Genomic DNA, 24,963 nt, shown 5'->3' on the forward strand with positions numbered 1-24,963 from the left:
CCTCTGTCCCCCTGGCACCAGCAGGTGGTACTTAGCTATCCACATCAGTGGACAGCAGAGCTTAAGTTCGAGCTTCAGGGGAATCAGCCGCCATCACTAGGCAACAGTCCTGGGCGTTCAAGGTTACAGAGTTCTTGAACAGTGTAGCTGCCTGCACGCACCCAAAAGGAAAGAAAATCATCGACTGGAAGAGGGAAGTCAGAGCAACCCTTCATGTACCTGCTGATATTTGTCTTCTTTCAGAGGCACGTGTCTTGTCTGTAAGGCAGAGAGCAGATCTTCCAGGCTCTTATGAACCTAAGGAACAAAAAAGCCACACTGATGCTTCCCGGACTCACGCTTGCACCTCATTCAAGGGGTATTAGCGAAGCGAAATGCCACCAACATTTCTCCATCTCACTACTCCTTTACAATCGACCCCCAGTTTGAGCCCTGGAGCAGTTCTCCTTCATTAAGGGCTTGTCTCCTAACTTGGCCCAAGCACACAACACTGCCTAGGCCTGTGCCATTCCTTTATGGATTGACACCTTCGAGCCAAGGAATCCACAGTCAGTAAACAGGGAAGGTGTCAGAGGTTTGGCAATGAAGTCTCCCTTGTCACAGCCTGAGGATGCCGCTTCGGGCTTTGCTTGGCACCAAAGCAATTCCGCAAGCTAACTCGCCCTTAGGGCAGCAACAAGTGCTACTGCCTGAGGGCTTAAGCACCAGGACAGCTAAAAAGCAGCAGGCGGTTAAAGCGGCACATGAGTGTCAAAGCCTCTCCTCGCACGCTGCTCAGGCCGCACAGTAGCCAGGGAACCTCTCAACACCAGAAGGCCTTGGAGAGGGACAAAGCAGAGCCGATCCCCTGCGGACTGCCAGAAATGATGTCCCCCTGGGCTCCCCAGGAAAATCTCTTCCCAGAATGTCCCCACATACACACACAGCTAGGCTCAGGAGCTCATGAAGAAGAAAGCTGAGGAGGAGCTTACAGTGGCAGAGCTGTGCAGCTCTTTCTGCAGGGCTTCAATTCGAGCCGTGTGTTGGTCGCTTCTCCCTTCCAGCCTCACCTTTTCAAGCTCAAGCCTTGAAGGAAACACAGGGAGACAGCACTGTGAAATAACGGCCCTCCAAATTCTGGATGGGCTTGCTGCCATGCAGCCAGCTCTTCCTCTTGCTTTTACACCACCCCGGCAGGCAAAGCCTTGCTTCACCGGGGCAGTTCCTTACCGTCCCACTCGTTCTTCCAGCTGCTTTAGGCTAGCTCTTTCCAAGGAGGCTTCCACAAGCTCTTGCAGTTGCTTGGAAGAAGCCATTCCTTCCCTCTCCTTTTCTGACAGGGCCGCCTGCAACTCCTCAACACAATGCTCACTCTGAAGGCGCTGTTCTTCCGACTCCTGCAACTGTCAAACCAGCACCCACGCTACTCAGCTGCATTTACATACAGACAAGCCAAGTGCTTTGACTCCCAAGTCATCTCTCCCAAATCCTCTTGCCTTGCCCTCTCTCCTGCTAGCCTCTTCCATCCCCATCTTGTCTTCCTACAAGCAGTCCCCAAAACCGCCCCAACACCAATCCGCTTCCTTCCACAGGGAGTGCACAGCAAAGACCTTGCCAAACTTAGGCACCAGGGCTATTGCACTAGGCAAGTGAGTCACTTTGAGGCCCTTCAATCTCCGCTGTGGACGTGAGGCCCAGTGCAGGCTCAGCCAGCGCGACCATTCAGAGCACCTGCCTGAGATGCTGCTTCACGTGGACCATGCAAAGCCCCACCTATCCAGGAGGGATGCTGCTTTCTGCAGCTCTCACACTACAGCACCCTGCCCGGTGGAGGGGGAAGAGCAGGTCATTTGGTTCCAGCTTTCACCCACTTCGTGGGTTATGACAGGCCGCAATGACTGACTTGCTCACGTCCCCCTGGCACCTGTTCTCAGAATACTGCCCTCTGCTTGTTCATCATTTGCCAGGGAAAAATAACATTGTCAGGCTCATTAAGGTAGTTACTGTTTTTGCCTACCTTGCCCTTAAGCCTGTCCAACTCTTTTAGCAACTGCCCTTTCTCTTCCTCCAGGTCCTTGCAACCACGTGTGGCAGCTTCCAGAGAGGCTTCTGACATCAGCTGCTTTCGACGAGCCTCAGCAAGCTCCTGCTCCAGCTGTCTGGCCGTGTCCTGTGGACATAGTTACATGCATAGGAAGAAAAGGCTTGGACCACAGGTTCCGCTTTCTCTTCTTTCCTGTTACATTACAGAGCTGCTTCAGGCTTCAGAGTGAACCTAAACATAACTTATTTTGTCCACACCACTGTGCCTCTGCACAGCTGATGTCTGCTCTCTGTCTGCTGCCAACAGCTAAGCTTTGCCAGCTCGTCTTTAAGCTCGTGGCTTCCTATGAGTTCAAAATGGCCAAGTACTGTTCTCCTTGGAACAGCACATAAACACAGACTGCAGACATCCACGTGCATCTGTGTTTAAGAAAATGCCAGCAATCTGCTCAGATGCACGTGCTGTTATTGAACTGCACACATGACTCTAATCCACAAACCCAGGGCTTCATATTAGATCCTGTGAAAATGAAAGGGCAGGAGTAGCTTACAGAGGCAAAGCTGTGCAGCTCTTTCTGAAGAGCTTCGATTTTAGCTGTCTGTTGGTGAGCTCTGCCTTCCAGCCTCCCATTCTCAAGTTCAAGCCTTCAAAGGAAACATAGGTCTCAGTATGGGAACCCAGTGGAGCACAGACACCCACTCCAAACTGTGAACTGACGGTATCTCAAGCAAACACCTCCCTCCAAATCCCAGATTTGCTTGCTCTCAAGCAGCAAGCTAACCCCGTTGCCTTTACACCCTCCCACAAAGCACAGCCTTGCTTCACTATGCCAACTCCTTACCTTTCCACTTTGTCTTTCAGCACTTTTAGGCTCTCCATTTCCAAGCAGGCCTTCTTGCATTCTTGCAGTTGCTGAGACAAAGCCAATGCTTCCCTTTGCTTTTCTGCCAGGGCTCTCTTCAAATCCTGAACACACCGCTCAGACTGGAGAAGCTGCTCTTCCAGCTCCTGCAACTGTCAAACCAGGACCCACGCTAGTCAGCTTCCTCTTCACACACTCAAGGCACCTGCTTTCACTCGCAGGTCACCTCTGAAAAACCCTGTTGCTTCGTCCTCTTTCATACTGGCCTCTCCCATCCCGCTGCTTGTTCATTGGTTACAGGGGAAAACAGGGTTGTCAGGGTCCTCGGGCTAGTCACAGCCTTTGCCTACCTTGCCTTTAACCCTGGCCAACTCCTTTTGCAACTGCATTTTCTCCTCCTCCAGCTCCCGGCGAGCACGCGTGGCAGCTTCCAGCGAGGCTTCGGACAGCGCCTGCTTTCTGCGGGCATCGGCGAGCTCCTGCTCCAGCTCCCTGACCCTGCCCTGATGGAATAAGGACACGCATCGCAGGAAAAGCCTTGCACCGTGCACTGTGCTTTTGCTTTTCCTGTTACATTACACGACTCTTCCGAGAAGTAGCTCCCCAAAGGACTACTATGTTTCTTCCCCTTCTCCCATCACCCAGACCTTTCTCAGGCATCTCCCTACCCCTCACTCCTACCCCCGCCTTCATTCCCTTCCAGCCATTGTCAGACTCTGGACAAAAGTCTCTCTCCACCCGAGAGCCACACTTGGACCAGGCCTTTTCACACACACAGAATGAGGCAAACACTCTGCAGAGCAGCACAGTGCACACTTGTGCACCGTGTCCATTTGCAGGCAGACACTTCCCCTTCCACAGCACACTCCAAGGCCACGCAATCTCTTCTCTAACTGTCCACACACACACACACAAGTAGGCTCAGGAGCTCATGAAAAGGAAAGGTCAGGAGTCGCTTACAGAGGCAGAGCTGCGCAGCTCTTTCTGAAGAGCTTCCAACCTGGCAGTCTCATGACGCGCTGTCACCTCCAGCCCTGTTTTTTCAAACTCAAGCCTTCAAAGGAAACATAGGGCTCAGTATGGGAACCCAACAGAGCACACATACCCACTCCACACTGTGAACTAACAACATCTCAAGCAAAAGCCTCCCTCCAAGTCCCACATTCCCTTGCTGGGATGCAGCAAGGTAATCCCGTTGCCTTTACACCAGCCCACAAAGCAAAGCCTTGCTTCACTCTGGCACTTCCTCACCGTCCAACTTTTTCCCTCAAGAGCTTTATGGTGAAGAGCAGTGTGCCACGTTCTTGCTCTTGCTGGGGAGCAGCCATTGATTCTCTTTGCTTCTCTGCCAGGGCTCTCTTCAACTCCTCAACAGACCGCTCAGACTGGAGACGCCGCTCTTCCGATTCCTGCAACTGTCAAACCAGGAACCATGGGAGTGAGCTTCATCTTCAGCATCGTACACACTGCTTTGACTCCCAAGTCAAATCTCCCAAACTCTGGTGCTTCACCCTCTTTCCTATTGGCCTCTCCTGTCCCCATCCTGATTTTCTACAAGCAGACAGCTCCGACTGACAAGGGAAAAGAGCGCTTTCTGCAGCTCTCAAACTACACTGCCCTGCACAGCACAGCACATGAAGAAGAGCACGTCGTTGCGCTCAAGGCTCCACCGCCCTCATGGGTTACGGCAGTGCGGAACTACTGACTTCATCACATCTCACTTGTACCTGTGCTCAGAATGCTGCCTTGTCCTTCTCATCATTTACAGAGGAAGAACAGCCCTGTTACGCTCATTATTGTTGTTATGGCATTTGCCTACCTTGCCTTTAACCCTGGCCAACTCCTTCTGCAGCTGCCCTTGCTCTTCCTCCAGGTCCCGGCAGGAACGTGGGGCAGCTTCCAGCAAGGCTTCTGCTGGCGACTGCTTTTTAGGAGCATCAGCAAGCTCCTCACCCAGCTCTCCAATACTATCCTAATGAAATAGTTACACACATAGGAAGAAAAAGCTTGGAGCACGCACTATGCATTTCTAATAAGGCACTTGCTATGAGAGCTCGGACATTCCCAGACCCTGCTTCCTCACAAGCCCCGTGGAGCAGCTTGCACACAGCTAAAGCTGCTCCAGTTCACTGGAACAAACGTGTGGCAGAAGCAGCCAAAGAAGGAGCAGAGCCTCCTCGGTGCAGGGCCCACACCCAGAGCAACCTCCTGAGAAGATCCCCCCACGGGGAACCCACTGTGCCCCCCGCTGAAAGCACCTCAGAATCCCAGGGAGAATCGTTGTCCTCCTCCGGCTCCGCTCCTGCTGCCGATGGAACATCTGCAAGGGAAATAAGGAAGGGCACACCATGAGTGCTTCTCTCACTCTGCTGCTCTCCTCCGTCAGGCAACACCCACAGCCAAGGGACAGATAATGCTGTTACTAGAGTGTTTAAAAAAAAAGAAGAAAAAGCAGCGTCATTCAAGAGCATCCTCACGCTCAGCCGCACCACTGTGTTCTCACCCCTTCCCCTGCCCTTCTCTGCAGCAGAAGTCGCCCAAGCCCAGCAGGACAGCTCACACAGCTACAACCAACACCCAACAGAGGGGCAGCGAGCACCCAAACGCGGCTCTGCAAGGCCGGAGTCCTGGAGGAGGGAGCCGTGCGGGCAGCTGCTCTCCCAAACTCGCGCTCCAGAGTCTGGCACCCACAGTCCATTCGCATCGCAACGGAGGGGTCCTCAAAGCACTACACAAAATATCCCCACGTGCTCAGCGAGTCACCAAGAAACAGTGCTCCTTGCACTCCAGCACTACCACAAAACGCCTCCCTCAGCTGACGTGCCCTCTGCCCTCTCCTTTGGTGGCAAGGGCAGAATCGGGGCTGCCCCGTCTCACAAGCACGGCACCGTTTCCATGCATTGGCCCTCACAGCCACCAAACAAGACGTGGCCTTCAACGTGCCCTTCAACTCACCTCGCACACAAGCCGGGGCTCCTGCAGCGTTTGTATCCTGAGGACGATCAGCGGCCTCCTCTCCATCCCTTGCAGGTGCTTCGTCCTGAAAGAGGCCAGCCAAAACAGTTGCAAAGAACAGAAAGAAGCACTCCCTGTGCAGGCAATGGACACCCTGCAAACTACTTCCCTCTACCCACACAGGGAAAAATGGTCTGACTTCCTTTCTTTGAGGCCTGCAACTCCTCCCTTGAGAAGACTTTTGAGTAGACAGCAGTACCCAATGTCACATATGTGCTCTTCTGCTTCTGAAGAGACCCTCACAAGCGCAGCCTGCGCACAGTCTCAGCCTGCCTTCACCCACGTTCCAATACCCAGGAGCACACACACCCTTTCCCCTCTCCTTTGCACCAATGAAAACCAACAGTTGCCTGCTTTTCAGTAACCTTAGTCCAACTCCGCCTCTTTCCTCCCTTGCACTTTTTTACCCAAAACAGCGCTCCAAGTCAAAACCCACGTTATTGCTGTTGGGCTTCTTACTTGGCTGCAGGATTCCATACACTGTCCTTTTCATGGATACTTTGGCAAAGAAACAGCAACCCCACCAAACTCTTGCAGAGCCAGAATCTGGACCCTTTGAGTATTGCACTACAAATCCCATGCAAGGGCCACTTGCTATGAGAGCTCGGACATTCCCAGACCCTGCTTCCTCACAAGCCCCGTGGAGCAGCTTGCACACAGCTAAAGCTGTTCCAGTTCACTGGAACAAACGTGTGGCAGAAGCAGCCAAAGAAGGAGCAGAGCCTCCTCGGTGCAGGGCCCACACCCAGAGCAACCTCCTGAGAAGATCCCCCCACGGGGAACCCACTGTGCCCCCCGCTGAAAGCACCTCAGAATCCCAGGGAGAATCGTTGTCCTCCTCCGGCTCCGCTCCTGCTGCCGATGGAACATCTGCAAGGGAAATAAGGAAGGGCACACCATGAGTGCTTCTCTCACTCTGCTGCTCTCCTCCATCAGGCAACACCCACAGCCAAGGGACAGATAATGCTGTTACTAGAGTGTTTAAAAAAAGAAGAAAAAGCAGCGTCATTCAAGAGCATCCTCACGCTCAGCCGCACCACTGTGTTCTCACCCCTTCCCCTGCCCTTCTCTGCAGCAGAAGTCGCCCAAGCCCAGCAGGACAGCTCACACAGCTACAACCAACACCCAACAGAGGGGCAGCGAGCACCCAAACGCGGCTCTGCAAGGCCGGAGTCCTGGAGGAGGGAGCCGTGCGGGCAGCTGCTCTCCCAAACTCGCGCTCCAGAGTCTGGCACCCACAGTCCATTCGCATCGCAACGGAGGGGTCCTCAAAGCACTACACAAAATATCCCCACGTGCGCAGCGAGTCACCAAGAAACAGTGCTCCTTGCACTCCAGCACTACCACAAAACGCCTCCCTCAGCTGACGTGCCCTCTGCCCTCTCCTTTGGTGGCAAGGGCAGAATCGGGGCTGCCCCGTCTCACAAGCACGGCACCGTTTCCATGCATTGGCCCTCACAGCCACCAAACAAGACGTGGCCTTCAACGTGCCCTTCAACTCACCTCGCACACAAGCCGGGGCTCCTGCAGCGTTTGTATCCTGAGGACCATCAGCAGCCTCCTCTCCATCCATTGCAGGTGCTTCGTCCTGAAAGAGGCCAGCCAAAACAGTTGCAAAGAACAGAAAGAAGCACTCCCTGTGCAGGCAATAGACACCCTGCAAACTACTTCCCTCTACCCACACAGGGAAAAATGGTCTGACTTCCTTTCTTTGAGGCCTGCAACTCCTCCCTTGAGAAGACGTTTGAGTAGACAGCAGTACCCAATGTCACATATGTGCTCTTCTGCTTCTGAAGAGACCCTCACAAGCGCAGCCTGCGCACAGTCTCAGCCTGCCTTCACCCACGTTCCAATACCCAGGAGCACACACACCCTTTCCCCTCTCCTTTGCACCAATGAAAACCAACAGTTGCCTGCTTTTCAGTAACCTTAGTCCAACTCCGCCTCTTTCCTCCCTTGCACTTTTTTACCCAAAACAGCGCTCCAAGTCAAAACCCACGTTATTGCTGTTGGGCTTCTTACTTGGCTGCAGGATTCCATACACTGTCCTTTTCATGGATACTTTGGCAAAGAAACAGCAACCCCACCAAACTCTTGCAGAGCCAGAATCTGGACCCTTTGAGTATTGCACTACAAATCCCATGCAAGGGCCACTTGCTATGAGAGCTCGGACATTCCCAGACCCTGCTTCCTCACAAGCCTCGTGGAGCAGCTTGCACACAGCTAAAGCTGCTCCAGTTCACTGGAACAAACGTGTGGCAGAAGCAGCCAAAGAAGGAGCAGAGCCTCCTCGGTGCAGGGCCCACACCCAGAGCAACCTCCTGAGAAGATCCTCCCACGGGGAACCCACTGTGCCCCCCGCTGAAAGCACCTCAGAATCCCAGGGAGAATCGTTGTCCTCCTCCGGCTCCGCTCCTGCTGCCGATGGAACATCTGCAAGGGAAATAAGGAAGGGCACACCATGAGTGCTTCTCTCACTCTGCTGCTCTCCTCCATCAGGCAACACCCACAGCCAAGGGACAGATAATGCTGTTACTAGAGTGTTTAAAAAAAGAAGAAAAAGCAGCGTCATTCAAGAGCATCCTCACTCTGAGCCCCACCACTGTGTTCTCACCCTTCCTCCCACATCCTCACACAGGCAGGAAGTCACCACGAAATAACACTCCTTGCACTCCAGCACTTCCACAAAACATCTTCCTCACTTGACCTTCCCCTCTGCCCTGGCATTTGCTGGCAAGGGCAGAACTGGGGCTTTCCCATCTCAGCAGCAGCTCATCACCAGCATTCACTGACTCAGACCAAGGAGCAAACAAACACAGGGGCTCAACGCTTCTGAACTCACCTCTACTGACAGGGAGGGCTGCTGCAGCATTTGCAACTTGAGGACCACCTGCTGCTTCCTCCCCATCCCGTGCAGGTGATTCCTCCTGAAAGAGGCCAGCCAAAAGAGTTGGAAGGAACAGAAAGAAGCACCCGTTGCACAGGAAAGGACACCGTGCAAAGTACTTCTATTCCCTGTACCTGTACAGGGAAAAATGTTCTCACTTTTCTTTTACAAGGCCTGCACTCCTCCCTTAGGAGGATGTTTCTGTGCACAGCAATACCCAGTCTCACAGACAGGCTGTTCCTCTTCAACAGAGACTCTCAGAAGTGCAGCCTGGACACAGGCTGAGCCTACATTCACCTACATTCAAATATGCAGGAGCACACACACCCTTTCCCCCGCTCCTCTGCAACAACAAAAACCAACAGAAAGCACCTCAGAATCCAAGAGGGAGTCTCCGTCTTTCTCCTGCTCCGCTCCCGCTGCCAAGGAAACATCTACAAGGGAAAGAAGGAAGGGCACACCATGAGTGCTTCTTTCACTCTGCTGCTCTCCTCCATCAGGAAAGCCCCAGCGAGCAAACACACAGCAGGACCCGTGTTTACTAACTCACCCTTCTCACCAGCCACTGATCCTGCAGCATCTTTATCCTGAGGACCACCAGCACCTTCCTCTCCATCCTTTTCAGACGATGCTTCCTAAGAGAGGTCAGGAAAAAAAAAAAAAAGTGTTGCAAAGAACAGAAAGAAGCATCTTCTGCTGCGGCAATTCACACTTTGCAAAATGCTTCATTTCCCTGGGTTACTACACAGGAGAGTTCTCTCTTGTCTGCTGCAAAGAAAGGCCTGCAGGTTTTCCACAGGAATGCCTTTGGGCAGACAGCAATAGCCAGCACCACAGACATGCTGCTCTGCCCCTCACAAGCATGGCCTAGACACACTCTGACTCCAGCTTCAACAACACGGCGACACGCACGAGCACACTCCCCATCTGCCCCTTCTTTTCACCCAGGACAAGCAACAGCTGCCTGCTTCTCCGACAGCCTTAGTCCAGCTTCCCTCCCTTTCCTCACGGGCACTCTTCAACTCACTAGCACATCTCCCTGTGCTGCAGTAGCTCCTCGCAGACGGCATCTGCGACACCCTCTCAAAGCTCACTGACAAGAGGGCAACCAGGAGAAGAAGGAAATCTTGCCTGCATCTCCAGCACTGCAGGGTGCCTTCCAGCATCATCCTCGGAATCCTCAGAATCGCTGCACAGTCCCAGTGCCAAACACCTCTTCTGCAGGAGAAACAGCAAAAATAAAGAGACATCATCAGAGGGGAAACAGGCAGCGGGAGATCAGGCGCACGTGAGCCTGGAATGCCATTCCCATGTGCCAGGAGACAAAGACACCGGCTACAGGAGCTCCCTGCTGAGCACACTTGAGGAACCTCACAAGGAGGACAAGAGAGCCAGGGGATGAAGCATCTCAGCACACTTGGAACAATAAATGCCTTTCTCCCACATCAGTCACAATTCTACCACCCCTTTGTTCCTGGAAACCGACAGCAAGGTCTGCAGGACAAAGGAACAGGTAATCTAGGAGCTCATCAGCTTTCATTCTCTAGAAATCTCACGCACATCAAGACCGTGCGGTCATTTCTCTTGTCACCTAGTGCTCTTCTGCCCCCGACCACCAGACTGCTGCGTGCTCTGCCACGGCTACCAGACTTGGAGGAAGTAGCTCACAGCAGCAGGAAGGGGGCCAGGCAGGAGACCGCTTTGCAGGAGCAAAGCCACCGCACTGCAAGCGCCCTTTCGCTCAAATCCACACAGCTCAGCCCTCCAAACCACTCACTCATTCCACAGAAATTCTGCCTCTTGGGCCACTTCACCTTGGCAGCTAAACGGCGTCTTTCTAATTCGGAGGCAGGAACGGAGTTGTCCTCGCTCTCCTCGTCATCAGTATCTTGAACGCTTGAAAAGTTAAGACAAGAAGGACTGTGTCTCTCTCCAGGCTCTCCTCTTCTGAGGCAGGGGAAAGGATTGGGGGAAAGCGCTTGTTCAAGCCTCACCATACAAAGCATTCACGGGAAAGCTCCTCTCCCACTGTGAAAACATTAATTGACACGATTAATTCTTAGCATGTCAGACCTTCAGAAGTCAACACGGCCCACAAGCACCTAACACAGGCACTTCTGCAGGCCACGCTGCAGGGGAACAGTCACACAAGACAGCAGGGACAAAAGCAGGCCCCAACCTGCCCTTGACTTCTCGCACCCTACTGAATTCTAACCCCCTTCCCCTCAAAGGACATTAGCAAAGAAAATCAACACTGCCCTTACATTTCCTTCTAAGCTTCCTCAACAAAATACTAGCATGGGACAAACGCGCGTTGGGAGCAGACAGTTAGCAAACGCTGCGGGGCGCTGACGGGATAGGAAGCTAATGAAGTGCTCAACTACTCGCACCACACGCACACGCACACGCAGAGCCCCAGCAGTTCCTCCACGCTTAAGGATCCTACCTCCGCTGGCCGCAGCACAGGCGCCCGATGCAGAGGCAGCAGCTCCTGCTCCGGGAGGCGAGCTGAGTCCTGCCATGCCTACTGGGCCGCCTGCACGCGCCCTCTGCGCGCACTCTGCCAGCTCTTCACCAACGCTGCAGACAGGAAGAAAGGAAGGACTGTCACCAAAACCAACGGCATCCTTGTACACGGCTCTTCTAGGACACAACGAGCCACTGCTTCTCCACGCTACGCCTATTCAGAGCCATCTGGCAAGCTGACACACACGGGCTAGTTACACATACCCACGCACACCCGCCCTTCCTGCTCCCCTTGCTACAGGCCCAGGGCGAGGGGAAGCGGCAGAAGAAAGGACCTCTGCATTTGGTCTCATGCGCTGCTCTGGGGAGGGCCTCGTATACACTCCACTTGCCCAAAGCACACTTTTCAGGCTCGCTATTGCTCACAGCTCAGCTCAGCACCACCAACTTGAAACCTGACCGAGCAGTCGGGGTGGAGTCAAGGAAAACCTCCCGGTTCACACTTGACACTACATGTTCCAGAACATGCCCTTTTGCCCAGCTTCCACAGACGTCTCCACACATCATTAAACCTTGCTGCTCTTAACAAGAGCGTCCATAAGCCAACACGCACATTCACACACCTTAGCAACTCTAACGTCACCTAAAGCACTTACCGAGCATGCAGAAAAGTCCTAGCATACTCCTCCGCCGTCCACCCAGCAACATCTTTCTGGGAAAGATCAGCACCATGGCGAAGAAGAGTGTCTAGGATGCTCCTGTTCCCAGTCGAAGCAGCCCGCATTAAAGGGGTCCTAGAGCATCCAAAAGAGGAGAGGAAAGCTCGGAGCCAACGCAGACATTTCACTCGCATGCCTTTCAGCCCTCTTTGCTCCCACAACAATTGCTTCCCCCTTTCCCACAGGCAGAAGCAAAGCAAAGGCAGCTACACGGAAGCACAGCACAACTCGGAAGGAACGGGGCCTCCGGACACGCTCTTCGGACAAGCCCTTCACCTGGCAGACTGGTCTCGAGCGTTCACATCAGCTCCTTTGCCAAGCAGGAACTCCACCATCTCGCCGTGACCACCCGACACGGCAAGGGCAAGGGGCGTGCAGCCCATCTGCAAGCATAAAGCGCCCCCAGTCAGAACCAAACAGCCAGGGAAAGCCACTCTCTCTTTCCGAGAGCAGCCTCACCCACATTCTACACTTACCTTATCCTTAGCCTCGAGAAGGGCGCTGTGCTCCACTAGCTGCCCTGCTAGAGAGGTGTTACGAGCAAGGACAGCCAGGTGAAGGGCAGTGTTGCCGGTAACGTCGGCAAGATTAGGGTTGGCACCACGCGCCAGCAGAATGGCCACGCATTCTTCTTGCTGGCACTGCACTGCCTGCAAGCAACACAGCAAAGAAAAGGAAGCCTTCCCAGCAACTACGTTTCCCTCCCTCAGCGCTCCCACAGCCGGCCAACCGCACAAAGCAACCCCGGCCTTCCCCGAGGAGGCAACGTGGGCCCATTCTGCGCCAATCGCAACACAGTCTCCACCTGTCCCAACATCACACATCACCCCAGAGACGCAGCGCTCTGGGTGCAGCTTGGAAGCCCTCCCTCAACAGCTCTCCCGTGCTCCACGTACCTTCATCAGTGGAGATCTCTTGTAGCCGTCCCGCGCATCCAGCTTGCACTTCTTCTCCACTAAATAGGACACGATCTCCGAGTGCCCATTAGCGCAAGCGAGATGCAGGGGTGTCCTACAAAGGCAACACATTCCATTAACACGCACACACGCGCCGAGCTGCACACACCGCTCCTGCCTCTGTCCCGGGCCTAGGGCCACCGCTGTCCGCAGCCACAAGAGCAGCTTAGAAAGAGTCGCCCATTCCGGCAGCAACGGCAGCAGCTGCACACCCCAAGCCCAGAGCGAGGGGCTAGGAAAAGTCACCCCCACCCCACGCAGCACCCGCTTCCCGCAGCTCCGCACCCGCTTCCCTGCAAAGGGGCTCCTGCGCCCAGGCACAGCGGTCTGCCCACGCAGCCCCACGCTGCCGGGCGCAAGCGGCTGCCCTCCATCCCTCTGCCCGCGCAACCGCCCGCTGCCTCCAACAGCACCACCCACGCTGCCCAGCAAGGACCACCCAGGCTTGGTTGGCCACCTCCAGCCTTCGCCAAGGCGCCCTGCGGCTTGCGCCAGCACCGCTTGCGTGGCAACAGAGTGCCGCACGCCGGGGACACGGGCTTTCCAAGAGCAGCACAGCAGCCTCGGGCGGTGCTGCTGGGGCAGGGCCTGCCACCCGGCCTTCCCCGCAGCAGCCTCGAGCACACGCGCCCTCCACGCCCGGCCAGGCCCTCGCGAAGAGCCGGCAAAGCCCCGGCCGGCGCCGCCCCCCTCACCGCTTGGCCTTGTCGCGCCCGTCGAGGCCGCGTGTCGGCAGCCGCCGCAGCGCAGCCAGGTCTCCGCGGGCGGCCGCGCGGTGCAGCTCGCTCAGCTCCTCCTCGCGAAGCTCGTAGCGAGCGCCCACGCAGGCCAGGGAAGCGCCGCCGGGCGCCGCCGCCCCCCGCCCCTTGCCGAAGAGCGCCAGGAACCGCTTCATGCTGCGGCGGGGACGCGGACACGGCCAGAGAGAGACGGCCCCGCCTCGGGCGGGCGGGGCAGAGGAGCCGAGCCCCGAGCAGGGGCCGCGGCCGGGACAGCTGCGGCGGGGCTGAGCCCCGGCGGGCTGCGGGAGCGGGGGTCGCGGGCTCGGAGCCCCCGCGCCGGGAGCAGAGGCGCGCTCCGAGGGCCGGGACGCAGCGAGGCTCCCAGCGAGGCACGCGCCGACCGTCGCTCCGGCACTGGCGGCCGCAGCACTGAGGCCGCGCGGCGACGGCGCCAGGCGCAACAGCCGCGGCGAGGGCGTCACAGGGCGGCGGGGTGACGCCGCGGGGTGACACTGCCACGCGCCACAGGCGGCTCCTCGACGTGGGGCTGCAGCGCACCCACAAGGGGCTGCGGCTCCCCGAGAAAGAGCACCGCCGCTGTTAGCTTGGTTGTCGCTCAACTATCTTTTTCATGTTCTCCTATGATTGTGAATCTGCTACTTGTTGTAGATCTGCCAGCGCTGCCAGTTATTATCATTAGTAGAAAATCATCTTTCATTTCACAAAAATCCCCATTTACGTCTTGTCGGTATTTACTCAACTGAATCGAGCAGAAAAGCAGAACCAGCCAAAAATAATAATAAAAATAATGCCCAGCCACGCTCACACTATAGATTGCGATTAAATGTTTGAAGTGCATGAGTAGGGTGGAGGTGTTAGTTTGTATATTGATATATGCCCTTCATGATGAGTCTGGATTTTACTACTTGTAGGACTGAGGCAGGAATAAGTTCGTGAGATGGGATGCTAGCCCGAGGTGCTCTTAGGCTACTGAACAGCAGCGGAATACTTCCATAAGATGTTTGAATGAAGATTTTTTCCCTCCACTTCTGCATGTGTACATGTTAGCAGGAGGAAAAATAGCAAAGCTTGTATTTGATAAAAGGAGCGCGCAGTTGGCTGTTGATTACGGTGCTATTAGTGGTCCATATATACCAAGAAGACACTCAGAACAGGTACTGTGACTGCTGCCATTATCCCTGATAAGGAAGGTCACCTCTCTTTTTGCAGTGAGGTTGCAAGTCTTTAATTGCCCCTGCTCCTGTCCAACAGTGCCTTACAAGCCATGTATAAAGCTGATACTGTGTGGTTAGCCGGTAAGTATTACCTGCCATAGTGCTAGAGATAGAAACTGGGCTCTGTGCAACGGAACTCGAAGCCTGTGTCTCAAGTTCCTAAACGAGGACTCCAGAGGGAGCAGCCGTGTTCCCCCCTCAGGGGAAGAGGAAGCCTCTCTGGTGTGGGGGATAGAGATCTTTCTCTTGGGGATGTAATTGAAGTGGCCACCAGATAAGCACTGGCTTCTCACTTACTTGGAAATCATCCTTAAATTCAAATGTACATTACTGTTCCAAATGAATGGGATTCTTCTAATCGGGACTTTTTTTTTGGAACTTGTCCATGCTATGCACACATTGCTAGGACATCCTGCACACTGCATTCTTTAACTACTAAATTAGCTCTTTAGCTTTGAAGGCCAGCTAGCAGTGTGAGTGTATTGTTCACACGGTCATTGAGCATTCCCAGATTTTTGCAGCCAAACCCTGACAGATGTCCAAATCTCTCTGGAATTACTGGAAGCAACCAGGAGGCTGTCATCTCCACATTGCTCTTGGTCTTAGCTTAAGGCTACAGGTGCCTCCTAAACCACAGCAGGGTTTGCTGCGTCCTCACAGTGGATGTGCCATCAAGCACAGCCAGTCCAGACCAGCTTTCTTCTCAAAGTTCAAACTAGCTTATTTTTATGAAGACTGGGCCATTTTGGAGCTCTTTTTGTACACCACATGTTTAAAATCAAAACTGCATCAAGCAATACAAAGCCAACACTAAGATAAAATACATATATATTAGTAAATTAACACCAGAGTAATATAGATATGTACATGTGCCTAGGTGAGGTGCTCTGGGATTGCATAGTCCTCAAATGGCCTGGTAAGCAGCCAAACTTCCTTTCAGAACACATTATGGCAGACGTTAATGCATCTTCTTCTGCCTTTGAACTCCTTTCGGAGTTTGGGGTACTGTTGTCACTCAGCAAACCTCTCCTTATCGAGTGCATTAAGACCAGCCACTCTTAGCTCAGGTAAACTAAGATTCTTGCAAAGGCCTTTGGGATCTTACAGCAGGGTTTTGCCTCCCCCTTTGGGAATCCCTGCCGACTACTCCCACGCACTTTCTTGTTCCTTCTCATCTTTGGAAAGGGCTTCCGGGAGGCTGTGCTCCATCAGCTTGCCAGGCCTCGAGCTGCTGCCGACCGTTTGCGGCTCGCCTGATCGTGCTTCTTGGCTGGCTCCTAGGCAAGGGGGACAGCTGCTGTGGGCCAGGCCTCAGGAGCCTTCCGCCATTGCCAGCACCTGCCAGCCATCTTTGAGAGCGGCCTCCCCCTGGCAGCGCAGGAGCGCTCTGAAGGGCAGCAGGAGGCAAACAGAGCCCCCAACTCCAGGCCCCTGTCTAAAAACCCAGCGGAGCTTTCAACCTCCCCTGAGGAAAAGGACACAGGCTGCACGCTGCCAGCAAGCGGCCAGACTCCTGCCAGGGTTCCCCCCTTGGCAGCAAGCCCGCCGCTCCCATTCTGTAAGAGGGACAGGCAGCGGGAGGAAGAGGGAACAGGCGCGTGCGCAGGGCAGGCCAAGACAGGAAGGGAACGGGAATAAAACAGAGATGTCCCAGCCTACAAGCTTTATTAAATACAGAATTGGAACAGAACACCTTCACTTGAATGCAGCTCGATGTCATCTACACACCACTCCGCCAAGAGCTAGAGGGCACGTTTCCCCAGGCTTCCTTCCTCTCGGGATATCCTCTCTTGGCAGTCCCCGCTCCAGAAAGCCACTTCTGAGGAAGGCACGCGCGGCAGGGGGAACAAAAGGCCCTCTGTTAGTGTTACAGGAGCAAAAGGGAGCAAGTCCCAAACCAAAGGAACCAACCCCATTCATCCCAGTAGACAGGCACCTCTGCTCACAATGCAGACACATTCAACCCAAGGCACTTGTGTCCATCCAAGCAAATGCAAGGGGCTCTAAAGCAACAGCTGGCCACTCGGCAGCTGATTGAAGCCAACAGGAACCCAAAGAATTGCAAAGCAGGGACACCTGCTTGCAAACAGGCCCCGTCCCTGAAAAGGCCCGACTAGAGCCCCCCGGAGAGGGGATTATTCGGGCCTCTGGGGGCGGCCTTGCATGTGCACATACACTGTTTCTTCTCTTTTTTAAGGACAGGCACATAATATTCTGTGCCACCAGTATTTGGATCACGATGAAGGTGTCACATAAATCTCCAGGTTGCAATTACCTCGCTCACGTTCTTCAGCGACATTTTTGACCATTCGTCACGCACCTGCAAGTATAACACAGGATACCCTTAAGTCCTCAGCAGTTACATTCCTCTAGTACTACCTTCTACGGCCTTTTGAAACCTAACTGTAACATGAAATGCAAACTGGAAACAACACCCTCAATCCTGAGAAATGCTTTGTCCACCAAAACACAGCATTGCCACTACTCTGTGCCATTAATTGTATCACAACACAATTGCCACTCATCACGTTTCCCTCATTCTGGCTTTGCAGAAGGGCATCAAAAAGCACAAGGAGGATATAAGCACACATGGCCAGAGGTCTAGTCCCAAGGCCACAAGCTGCATATTGACACTGTTCACAGCGAGCAATCCGATTTGTGATGCCTGCTTTTTTTCTCATTACAAATCAACACTCTCTTTAATTTACTCCGCAGCAAAGGACTCAGGCCAGAAAGAGCTGGCTTTCCTTGCAGCAGCCACCTTCTAGATAGCCTTTTTCATGGCAGCTCTGCTGACTTGCTGTTTAGCCACGGGAGTGCCTGAGGACAGTCACCTGGATCACCCTCTGAGACCCCACAAGGCAATGCCCAAAGCCGAGCAGCTCAGCTTCAGAACACTACAGGCATGGGGACAGCTACAGCCCGCAGGCATCTCCTTTCAACAGGACCCTTGCTACGCTGCAGGCACCACAGCACTGAGTCACAACTGGAGATGCCTGAATCCTTCCCAGGATTGTAAAAGATGGAAGAGGAGAGCTTGCCCTTGCCTCCACTCTGTGCAAATCAGGGAAGGGATCATGGCATTCAGTGAAGAATGCTTCGCCCTGTGGGATTCCTGAAGGCCAGTGGTCATGCTGTGAGCAAGCCAGATAAGGGCAGAAGGGCGCCAGACCTAGATGAAAGGGCAGAAGGGCGCCAGGCCTAGCTGAAAGGGTGGAAGGACTGCTGACTAAGAGATAAGGAGATCTTGCGGAGAGTCAGATAAGGAGGCAAAGAGTTGAGACAAACAAGTAGAGGGGGACGGTCGTTAAATGTGAGGACACGTGGGCACTGTTAGTTAGTCTCTGTTAGTTAGCCTATCACACTGTATAGTTAGACGCATGGACGCGGGGTCTTGACCAATCATTGTAAAGAAGCGCTCGCGTGTACGGGGAAATCTTGCATAGAATTTCGTTGACGCAAATAAGAGCTAACCTATCCTGAGCTCAAGCTTTGCAATATGCATGAACCTAATTAAGCTATGTATAAAAGTGCACACTGAGTGTTCAATAAACGAGTCTTGTCGATGACCATATGGTGTCGCAGTCTCCCTTTCTCCTACAAATGGTGACCCCGACGTGATGCAACGAAGGGCAATCCTCTCTCGGGCAGAAAAGAAATCGGGAGAAGGACGCACCACGGTGGAGAAAGTAGGAGTTGGGTCCTCTGCAGCCAGGACGGTGCAAATCCGCCAAGCAAACGCTGGAAGGATGGCACCCCCGAAGATCATATAGGTGGTTTCGGGCCATACGCGCCACCGGAGCCTGGAGAGCTGCAACAGCGCTGACGTCAGGAATGGATAGGCAAGTGGCGTATGAATTATTTACCCGTACCTTACAACAATGTAACGTACAGGGAATTGACTTAAAGAAAGAATTACCGGGATTATTAGCCTGGGGGTATGCGAAAGGTTGCTTTATTGTCCCACATACAGTGCATGAATTATCGGAGTGGCGAAAGCTGGGTGATAAGCTATGGGATGCAATGTTAGATGATGATAAGACTGCTAAAAAGCTAGGAAAACTGTGGAGGGTGGTACACAATACTCTACTACAACGGGTGGCAGAGAAAAAGGCCGCAGATCAGGCGATTGAAGCTCATAAGAAAAATTTGCAGTACCCGGAGGGGGGCTATCAGCCACGAGCTCCTTCCGTGACTAGAGTAATGCTACCTACGGCACCACCGCCACCTGAAACTAGCGCTGCCCCTCCAGAAGAGCCGCAGCAAAAGGAGCAATCGGGGGACCCCCAGTCTTCAGCCTCAATAACGGACCCTTGGGAGGGCAGTGACGGGGATTTGATCAAAGAAAGAGTAAGGGAGAGAAAGGACGCGTGGCAAAATGTCGCGCAGCAGGCGCTGTTTTTAGTGCTGTCAGAACGAAAGGCCCCATCATTTACCATGGTGAAGCAGGGATTGTGGAAGTCCTACGGAAATTTGGTGAATAGGCTCGTGCAATCCCTGGAGCAAGCTACTGATGAACAGGCCCTCTGCAAGCTTTTGATCTGGTGCAGAGAGAATGGGTTCAAAGCCGAGCCCCACCTAGTATTCAAATCCGATGTGAAAGCAAAAAGCAAAGTGGCCGCCGGAGTCACGGCAGCCTTTGCAAGCACTTCAGGACCAGGACCGCCACGCCACCGACAACCGCTGGTGTTTGGAGATCCATCGCCAAAACCCCCCGACCTGCACCTGCAGCACCTGCACCATCTGCGCCCCCACTTCCGGACCCCCTGTCGAGCCTGAGGAACAGCCCGGCTGGGTCCAGGACTTGTTGAATCGCCTTGAAAAATTAGAGAAGGGGGCCGGGGAAGAGAAGGCGAATGAGATCAAGGAGACTGACGTTGCTGAGGGCTTGACAACAGCCAGGGGGGAGGTGCAGGGGAATTTGATCTGTCTTTTAAAGTGGGGGTTGAAGAATTGTAATGCTTTAAGTGAGGACAGAAACCGTTATTAGGGCTATTATTTCTGTTTGCTATGTTCGTCTGTATTATGTGTTGTGTCCTTTGTATAATGATGCTGACACGAGGTATGGTTGAAAGGAGGAAATTTGTATGATCTGTAGAGTCATAATGGGATCTTGAGAAAGAAGATGTTTGCCTGCCCGGGAACTGCAAACATCCACTAAACTAGTTTGAAGGTCAAACACCCAAGAGGAAGATGAGGAAGGCAGGAGCCTCAGACTGACAGCTGGGACCACTTACTGGTATGCGCATTTGCGCACCCAGGAGGGAAGGTTATGTGACTGAAGGCAGAGTTTGTCCGCCCCCTGGACTGCCTGCTGGCACGTACTGGCCCTACGTGGCAGGATGCACCGGGCTTAAACAGACAGTGCAGAGAGAGGGGGGGGTGAGACTCCTAATACTGAGACCCACGTTGTCTCTGCGGGGACGCCCGCTGAGTTAGGAGCCTGTCAGCAACCCGCTAATCTGCCAACTCGAGAAGATGTTCAGTCTCAGTATCTTGCCGACAAGTATTACCTCAAGAGTAGTTATTCATACATTGCTTATTAAAGATGCTTTCACCTGAATAGAGGCTCGCAGTAGCTACATTGTTTTGGGTGATTATTGCCAAATCCCAAGCCCATTCGCACCTAATTGGCGACAAGGATCGGCTTTGGCAATTGAGACAGTGGAACTCACTAGTGAAGTGCACAGCTACGTGAGGTCGTGCCACTCGACAGAAACTATGTTTTTGCTGTTTGTATGTGTAGTCTTTAGATCTTTATTGTATAATATATATCAGCAGAGAGGACTGATTAAGTCCTATTATTAGCACACGGTCATGGTTGCGAGGAACTAGAGGGAATGTGCTGTATGAACCTTTCTGATCATTCAAATTCCATACATAAGCAATTGGAACAATTGCATGAATTGACTACACATTTACAGCACGATACAGGATTCGGCCTTGACAACTGGATAAAAGGTCTCGGTTTGGGCCCATGGCTAACATCAATTGTGCAACACTTAATTACCATAGGGACTGTGTTTATTGCAATTTTGCTTCTTGTACCATGCATCTTTAAATGCTTGCAAAACATGCTTACGCGAATAGTTAATCAAGAGTGGAATACAAGCTTAGTAGCCCAAAAAGAAAACGGGGGAAGTGTAGAGAGCATTGTTCAAACCTGGTTAATGGAAAAAGGACATAGCCAGGCAGAGCTGATACGGAGGGCTTAAGTAAGACAAAGGACAGAGTTTCCTTGAGATAAAGAAGTTGATGCAGCTGCACAAAACAAAGGCAAACAGGAACCGGTTTGATACCGGAAGAATGAAGAACCAAAAGCTGAAATACTGGCTACAAAACAAAACAAAAACAAAAACAAAAAAAAACAAAAAAAAAAAAGAGGGGGAGAATTGGGAATTTTTTAAATTTTTTGATTTATAGATATTGGAACCAGATGGGTGCCAGCGAAATGGGTGAGACCTCGGCTGGAAGCAAACTCGCCTAGATCAGATGTAGCAGGCAAGCAACCAGTACCCTAGCTGTGGAAAGTGTGAGCCTGCAGAAGGAAAACATGGGAGGAAGAAGTGTTACTGTTGTTATTAGCTGTATGTTGTAGCTTTTAGGAGGTAGTACTGCTTTTAACGCTATTATAGGGGTTAATGCTGCTTTTAGCGCTAATGGAGATGTTATGCTTTTTAGGCAGATTGTTAATTATAACCAAATCAAGAGTTGTTGGCTTTGTGGAACAGCAGATCAACTCGATGCACCGGTGTTAGGTATTAAGTGTTGGGATGGTGTTGTTGATCCTATGTTGCATTCTACTAGTTGTGCCTTGCTTATTGAAATGTGTATCAAATATGATTGAGAATGCTGTAAAGAAGGTTTGGCTGGCTACAATCACTGAGCAAAACGGGTTTGATGATTCTACTAATCTTGTGCATTTTGGTGGTCGTTCCCTGCCTGATTAAGTGTCTGAGACAGACGGTAGACAAGGCGATCAAAGACATATTTTGGGTGAACCATCAAGAATCCTGGCTTGCTCAAAAACAAGAAGGGGGAATTGTGGGATTCCTGAAGGCCAGTGGTCATGCTGTGAGCAAGCCAGATAAGGGCAGAAGGGCGCCAGACCTAGATGAAAGGGCAGAAGGGCGCCAGGCCTAGCTGAAAGGGTGGAAGGACTGCTGACTAAGAGATAAGGAGATCTTGCGGAGAGTCAGATAAGGAGGCAAAGAGTTGAGACAAACAAGTAGAGGGGGACGGTCGTTAAATGTGAGGACACGTGGGCACTGTTAGTTAGTCTCTGTTAGTTAGCCTATCACACTGTATAGTTAGACGCATGGACGCGGGGTCTTGACCAATCATTGTAAAGAAGCGCTCGCGTGTACGGGGAAATCTTGCATAGAATTTCGTTGACGCAAATAAGAGCTAACCTATCCTGAGCTCAAGCTTTGCAATATGCATGAACCTAATTAAGCTATGTATAAAAGTGCACACTGAGTGTTCAATAAACGAGTCTTGTCGATGACCATATGGTGTCGCAGTCTCCCTTTCTCCTACATCGCCCTCTTGTCCAACTCTTGCCACACGGGCCCCAAACCTCACCATTCCGTGAGGAACGTGCTCTCCACACACACTGCAAAGGCTGGGGCACACTCGGACCAGAGCTATCGCTGAGGTTGCAGCAGGCTCTGAGCATTGCCTCATGGAGTCTCTCAGGGCGATCCAGGGGACTGTGCTCGCCCAGTTGTGAGGGGCACCAATGCTGTTTGCACTAGCAGACTGGGTGTCCCGGAGCTAGGCAGGAATGCGTGCTCCTTTTCCCCTTAAAAGCTGAACCCTGCTCATTCATACTCTGTGGGCAGCTCATTCGAGCACAGCGTGCATGTCCAATGCCTTACCTCAGCCATTTGAGCTTCCACTCTGTCTGCCACACAGGAAGCATTGCCCGCTGCGTTCAGCATCAAAGAGCGGCTGCTGCCCAGCTCAGGAGGGTAGGCAGCAGCGGCTTCCGCAAGGCCTCCGATAACTCTGCCTTGCTGCAGGCGTCTGCTGAGAGCCAGTTCATTTCCCAGATCCCTGATTCTCTGCTGCATTCGTCCTACCAGGGAAGCTTGTTCCACCTGCTCCTGGGTGGCTGCCTGTGTCTGAAGCAGATGGTGCCATTTCAGCCTCCAGGGAAGAAGAACTTTCCCCCCATGCCCGACGACAGTTTCCACACACCCCCTTGGAAGAGCACAGCCTTACTCAGGCGCCTCCTCACTGCCCTCAAGAATCCACGGCCACAGCCAGAGGCACCACGTTACGCAATGCTTTCTGTTCACTGGTGGAAACCTGCTCTTAGCACAACGTTTATGTATTTTGGTTTCCAATCAAAGCTCGGACTAAGAAGCCACCTCTCTCTCGGCAAGACGCTAGTCCCTTCTCTTAACGCTGTTCCCTGATTCTCCAGGCACTAATGTGCAAAAAGATGGTGATGCCCGGAATGGCTGAGGACAAGCGTTCCACAAGCTCACGGCCTTCAACAGACTCCTCCAGATATAAAGAGCCCATGAACCCACAGCCCTGACCAGCACAAGCTGGACACAGTGGAGAAGGACACTGGTACAGAAGAGATGAAGGAAAAGGCACAAATGGACTGTGCATGCCAGTGCCAAGTACGCTTACCTGCAGAAAGAGATTGACTTCCCGTAGTTTTTGCCTTAGTTGTCGCTCGGCCTTTTCTTCAGTCTCTCTTTTGTGCTCTTTCATGTGGCTGAGGTCTGGCGTGCTGGTCTCTACACGGCACCGGAGGGCAGCCACCTCTTCTTCCAGCTGCCGCTTCCTCTTCCGCAGCTGTGCATGGCTCCCATGCATGCAAGCCAACTCTTCCCGCAAACCTTCATTTGCTTTCTTGAGCTGCCTTGAGTTTCTCTGCTCTGCAGAGAGCCGCTTGCAAAGTTCCTGCACCTGCACACAGCCAAGGGACACACAGAGAGCCTTAAGCATACGCAGTTCTTTGCAGACCCTGCAGGCTGTGCGCTGAGACTCTGCTTGTCACCAGCTCGCTCCGTTTTAAAACCAAGTGAAAGCCATGCTCCTCTGCCAAAAGCAGCACCTCTTTTAAAGGTTTCCCAAAAGACCACCTCAAGTTTCCCGCCCTTCTCAGGTCTCCTCCAGCACTCCCCTAGCCAATAAAGGCTTCACTCCCAGAAGATAACACATCCACAGAGCTAGGCTCCTTCTCCTTTCCTCAGGAGCACACATCACGTGGGGTGTTTTGCATGCAGCGGGGCTGCCAGGGGTCTTCCAGACTTGTCTCACAGTCAGCATTGCCTGACTTTGTCAACACTCCTCCAGAAAGGAGCTTTCTAAGCCATGGACAAAGAAGCCCTATTCGCTCTGGATCCAAGCGGCAGCTTCTTTCCAAGAACTTTTAGGAAGTATCAGGTTTCCAGAAGTCCCCAAAGGTCAACTGCTACTCTAACGGTTTCCTCTCTCCTCAGAAATTCACCTTTTCCACACCACCACCCTGGCACCGCGGCACTCCTGCCCTTTCGGAAAGATTAGTCAGACATTTCCAGGGATCAGAAGAAAGCCCCTTCATTTCCAAACACAGCCACCACGTGAACGTGCACGTGAATACAGAAGTCAGGAGAAGAAACGAGACAGCTTTCCAAAACAAACACACAGAAACAACGAACCACAGCTCACCTTTGTTCTTAATATGTCATCTTCGCTGCCCCCTCCAGAAGGTGCGTCCTTCAGCTTGGCCTGTAGATTCAGCTGGGACTCGCTCTCGCGCCTCTCATAGGTCCTTAGTTTCTTCAGAGCTTTCTCCAGAAGCCTCTTGGACCTGTACAGCCAATTAGGGAGTAAAATAGGAAAGCCATGGGAAAAACAAACAAACAAATAAATAAACAAACAAAAAAACCCCCAAAACACAAGAAGCATTCCCTTTGAGGTTGCTCACAAACCGTTACGTACTCATAGTCTCTGAGTCAATTAAAGGAACCTTGACTCCCAGCTTAGCCGGTATTTCTTACAAATGCTAAAAAGCCATACCTGCTGCATTCTTCCTGCAGTTCCATGTTTTTCTTCACTGCCTCCTCCAGCTGGG

General features: G+C 52.8%; 2 protein-coding genes across 2 annotated transcripts; both read right to left on the reverse strand.

The window, feature by feature from the left end:
• Positions 1–61: 61 nt before the first annotated feature.
• On the reverse strand, positions 62–15,193 carry LOC148596279 (uncharacterized). Its single transcript, XM_088523974.1, has 10 exons — positions 15,183–15,193; positions 13,887–14,197; positions 13,624–13,843; positions 12,869–12,983; positions 12,449–12,622; positions 12,249–12,355; positions 11,910–12,047; positions 5,841–5,925; positions 220–297; positions 62–151 (listed from the first exon to the last, which is right to left on the reverse strand). The coding sequence occupies exons 1-10, from the start codon at positions 15,191–15,193 to the stop codon at positions 62–64; spliced, it is 1,329 nt and encodes a 442-aa protein (XP_088380100.1).
• A 900-nt stretch (positions 15,194–16,093) lies between these two features.
• Positions 16,094–24,940, reverse strand: LOC148596280 (ankyrin repeat domain-containing protein 26-like). The gene is made up of 6 exons (XM_088523983.1): positions 24,909–24,940; positions 24,558–24,699; positions 23,532–23,813; positions 22,766–23,011; positions 17,161–17,205; positions 16,094–16,162 (listed from the first exon to the last, which is right to left on the reverse strand). Exons 1-6 carry the CDS (start codon positions 24,932–24,934, stop codon positions 16,094–16,096), a joined length of 810 nt encoding a protein of 269 aa, XP_088380109.1. The 5' UTR covers positions 24,935–24,940.
• Between the last annotated feature and the right edge of the window lie 23 nt (positions 24,941–24,963).

Source organism: Tinamus guttatus, unplaced genomic scaffold (genome assembly GCF_059628265.1).
Source record: "Tinamus guttatus ecotype Peru unplaced genomic scaffold, ASM5962826v1 Tinamus_guttatus_pri_ptg000018l, whole genome shotgun sequence".
Lineage (NCBI taxonomy): Eukaryota > Metazoa > Chordata > Aves > Tinamiformes > Tinamidae > Tinamus > Tinamus guttatus.

Bases quoted from the DNA above. Each gene is read 5' to 3' on its own strand.
- LOC148596279 (XM_088523974.1), bottom strand. The intron at 13,844-13,886 runs TCTGCCCCGCCC...CTCTCTGGCCGT, and splicing joins CCTGCTCGGGGCTCGGCTCC to GTCCGCGTCCCCGCCGCAGC. The intron at 12,984-13,623 runs GTGAGGGGGGCG...TTGCCTTTGTAG, and splicing joins GGGCGCGACAAGGCCAAGCG to GACACCCCTGCATCTCGCTT.
- LOC148596280 (XM_088523983.1), bottom strand. From the start codon at position 24,934: ATGGAACTGCAGGAAGAATGCAGCAG. The intron at 24,700-24,908 runs GTATGGCTTTTT...TTGGCTGTACAG, and splicing joins CTGCAGGAAGAATGCAGCAG to GTCCAAGAGGCTTCTGGAGA. The intron at 17,206-22,765 runs GTAAGGCATTGG...TTATACTTGCAG, and splicing joins TGGAAGCTCAAATGGCTGAG to GTGCGTGACGAATGGTCAAA.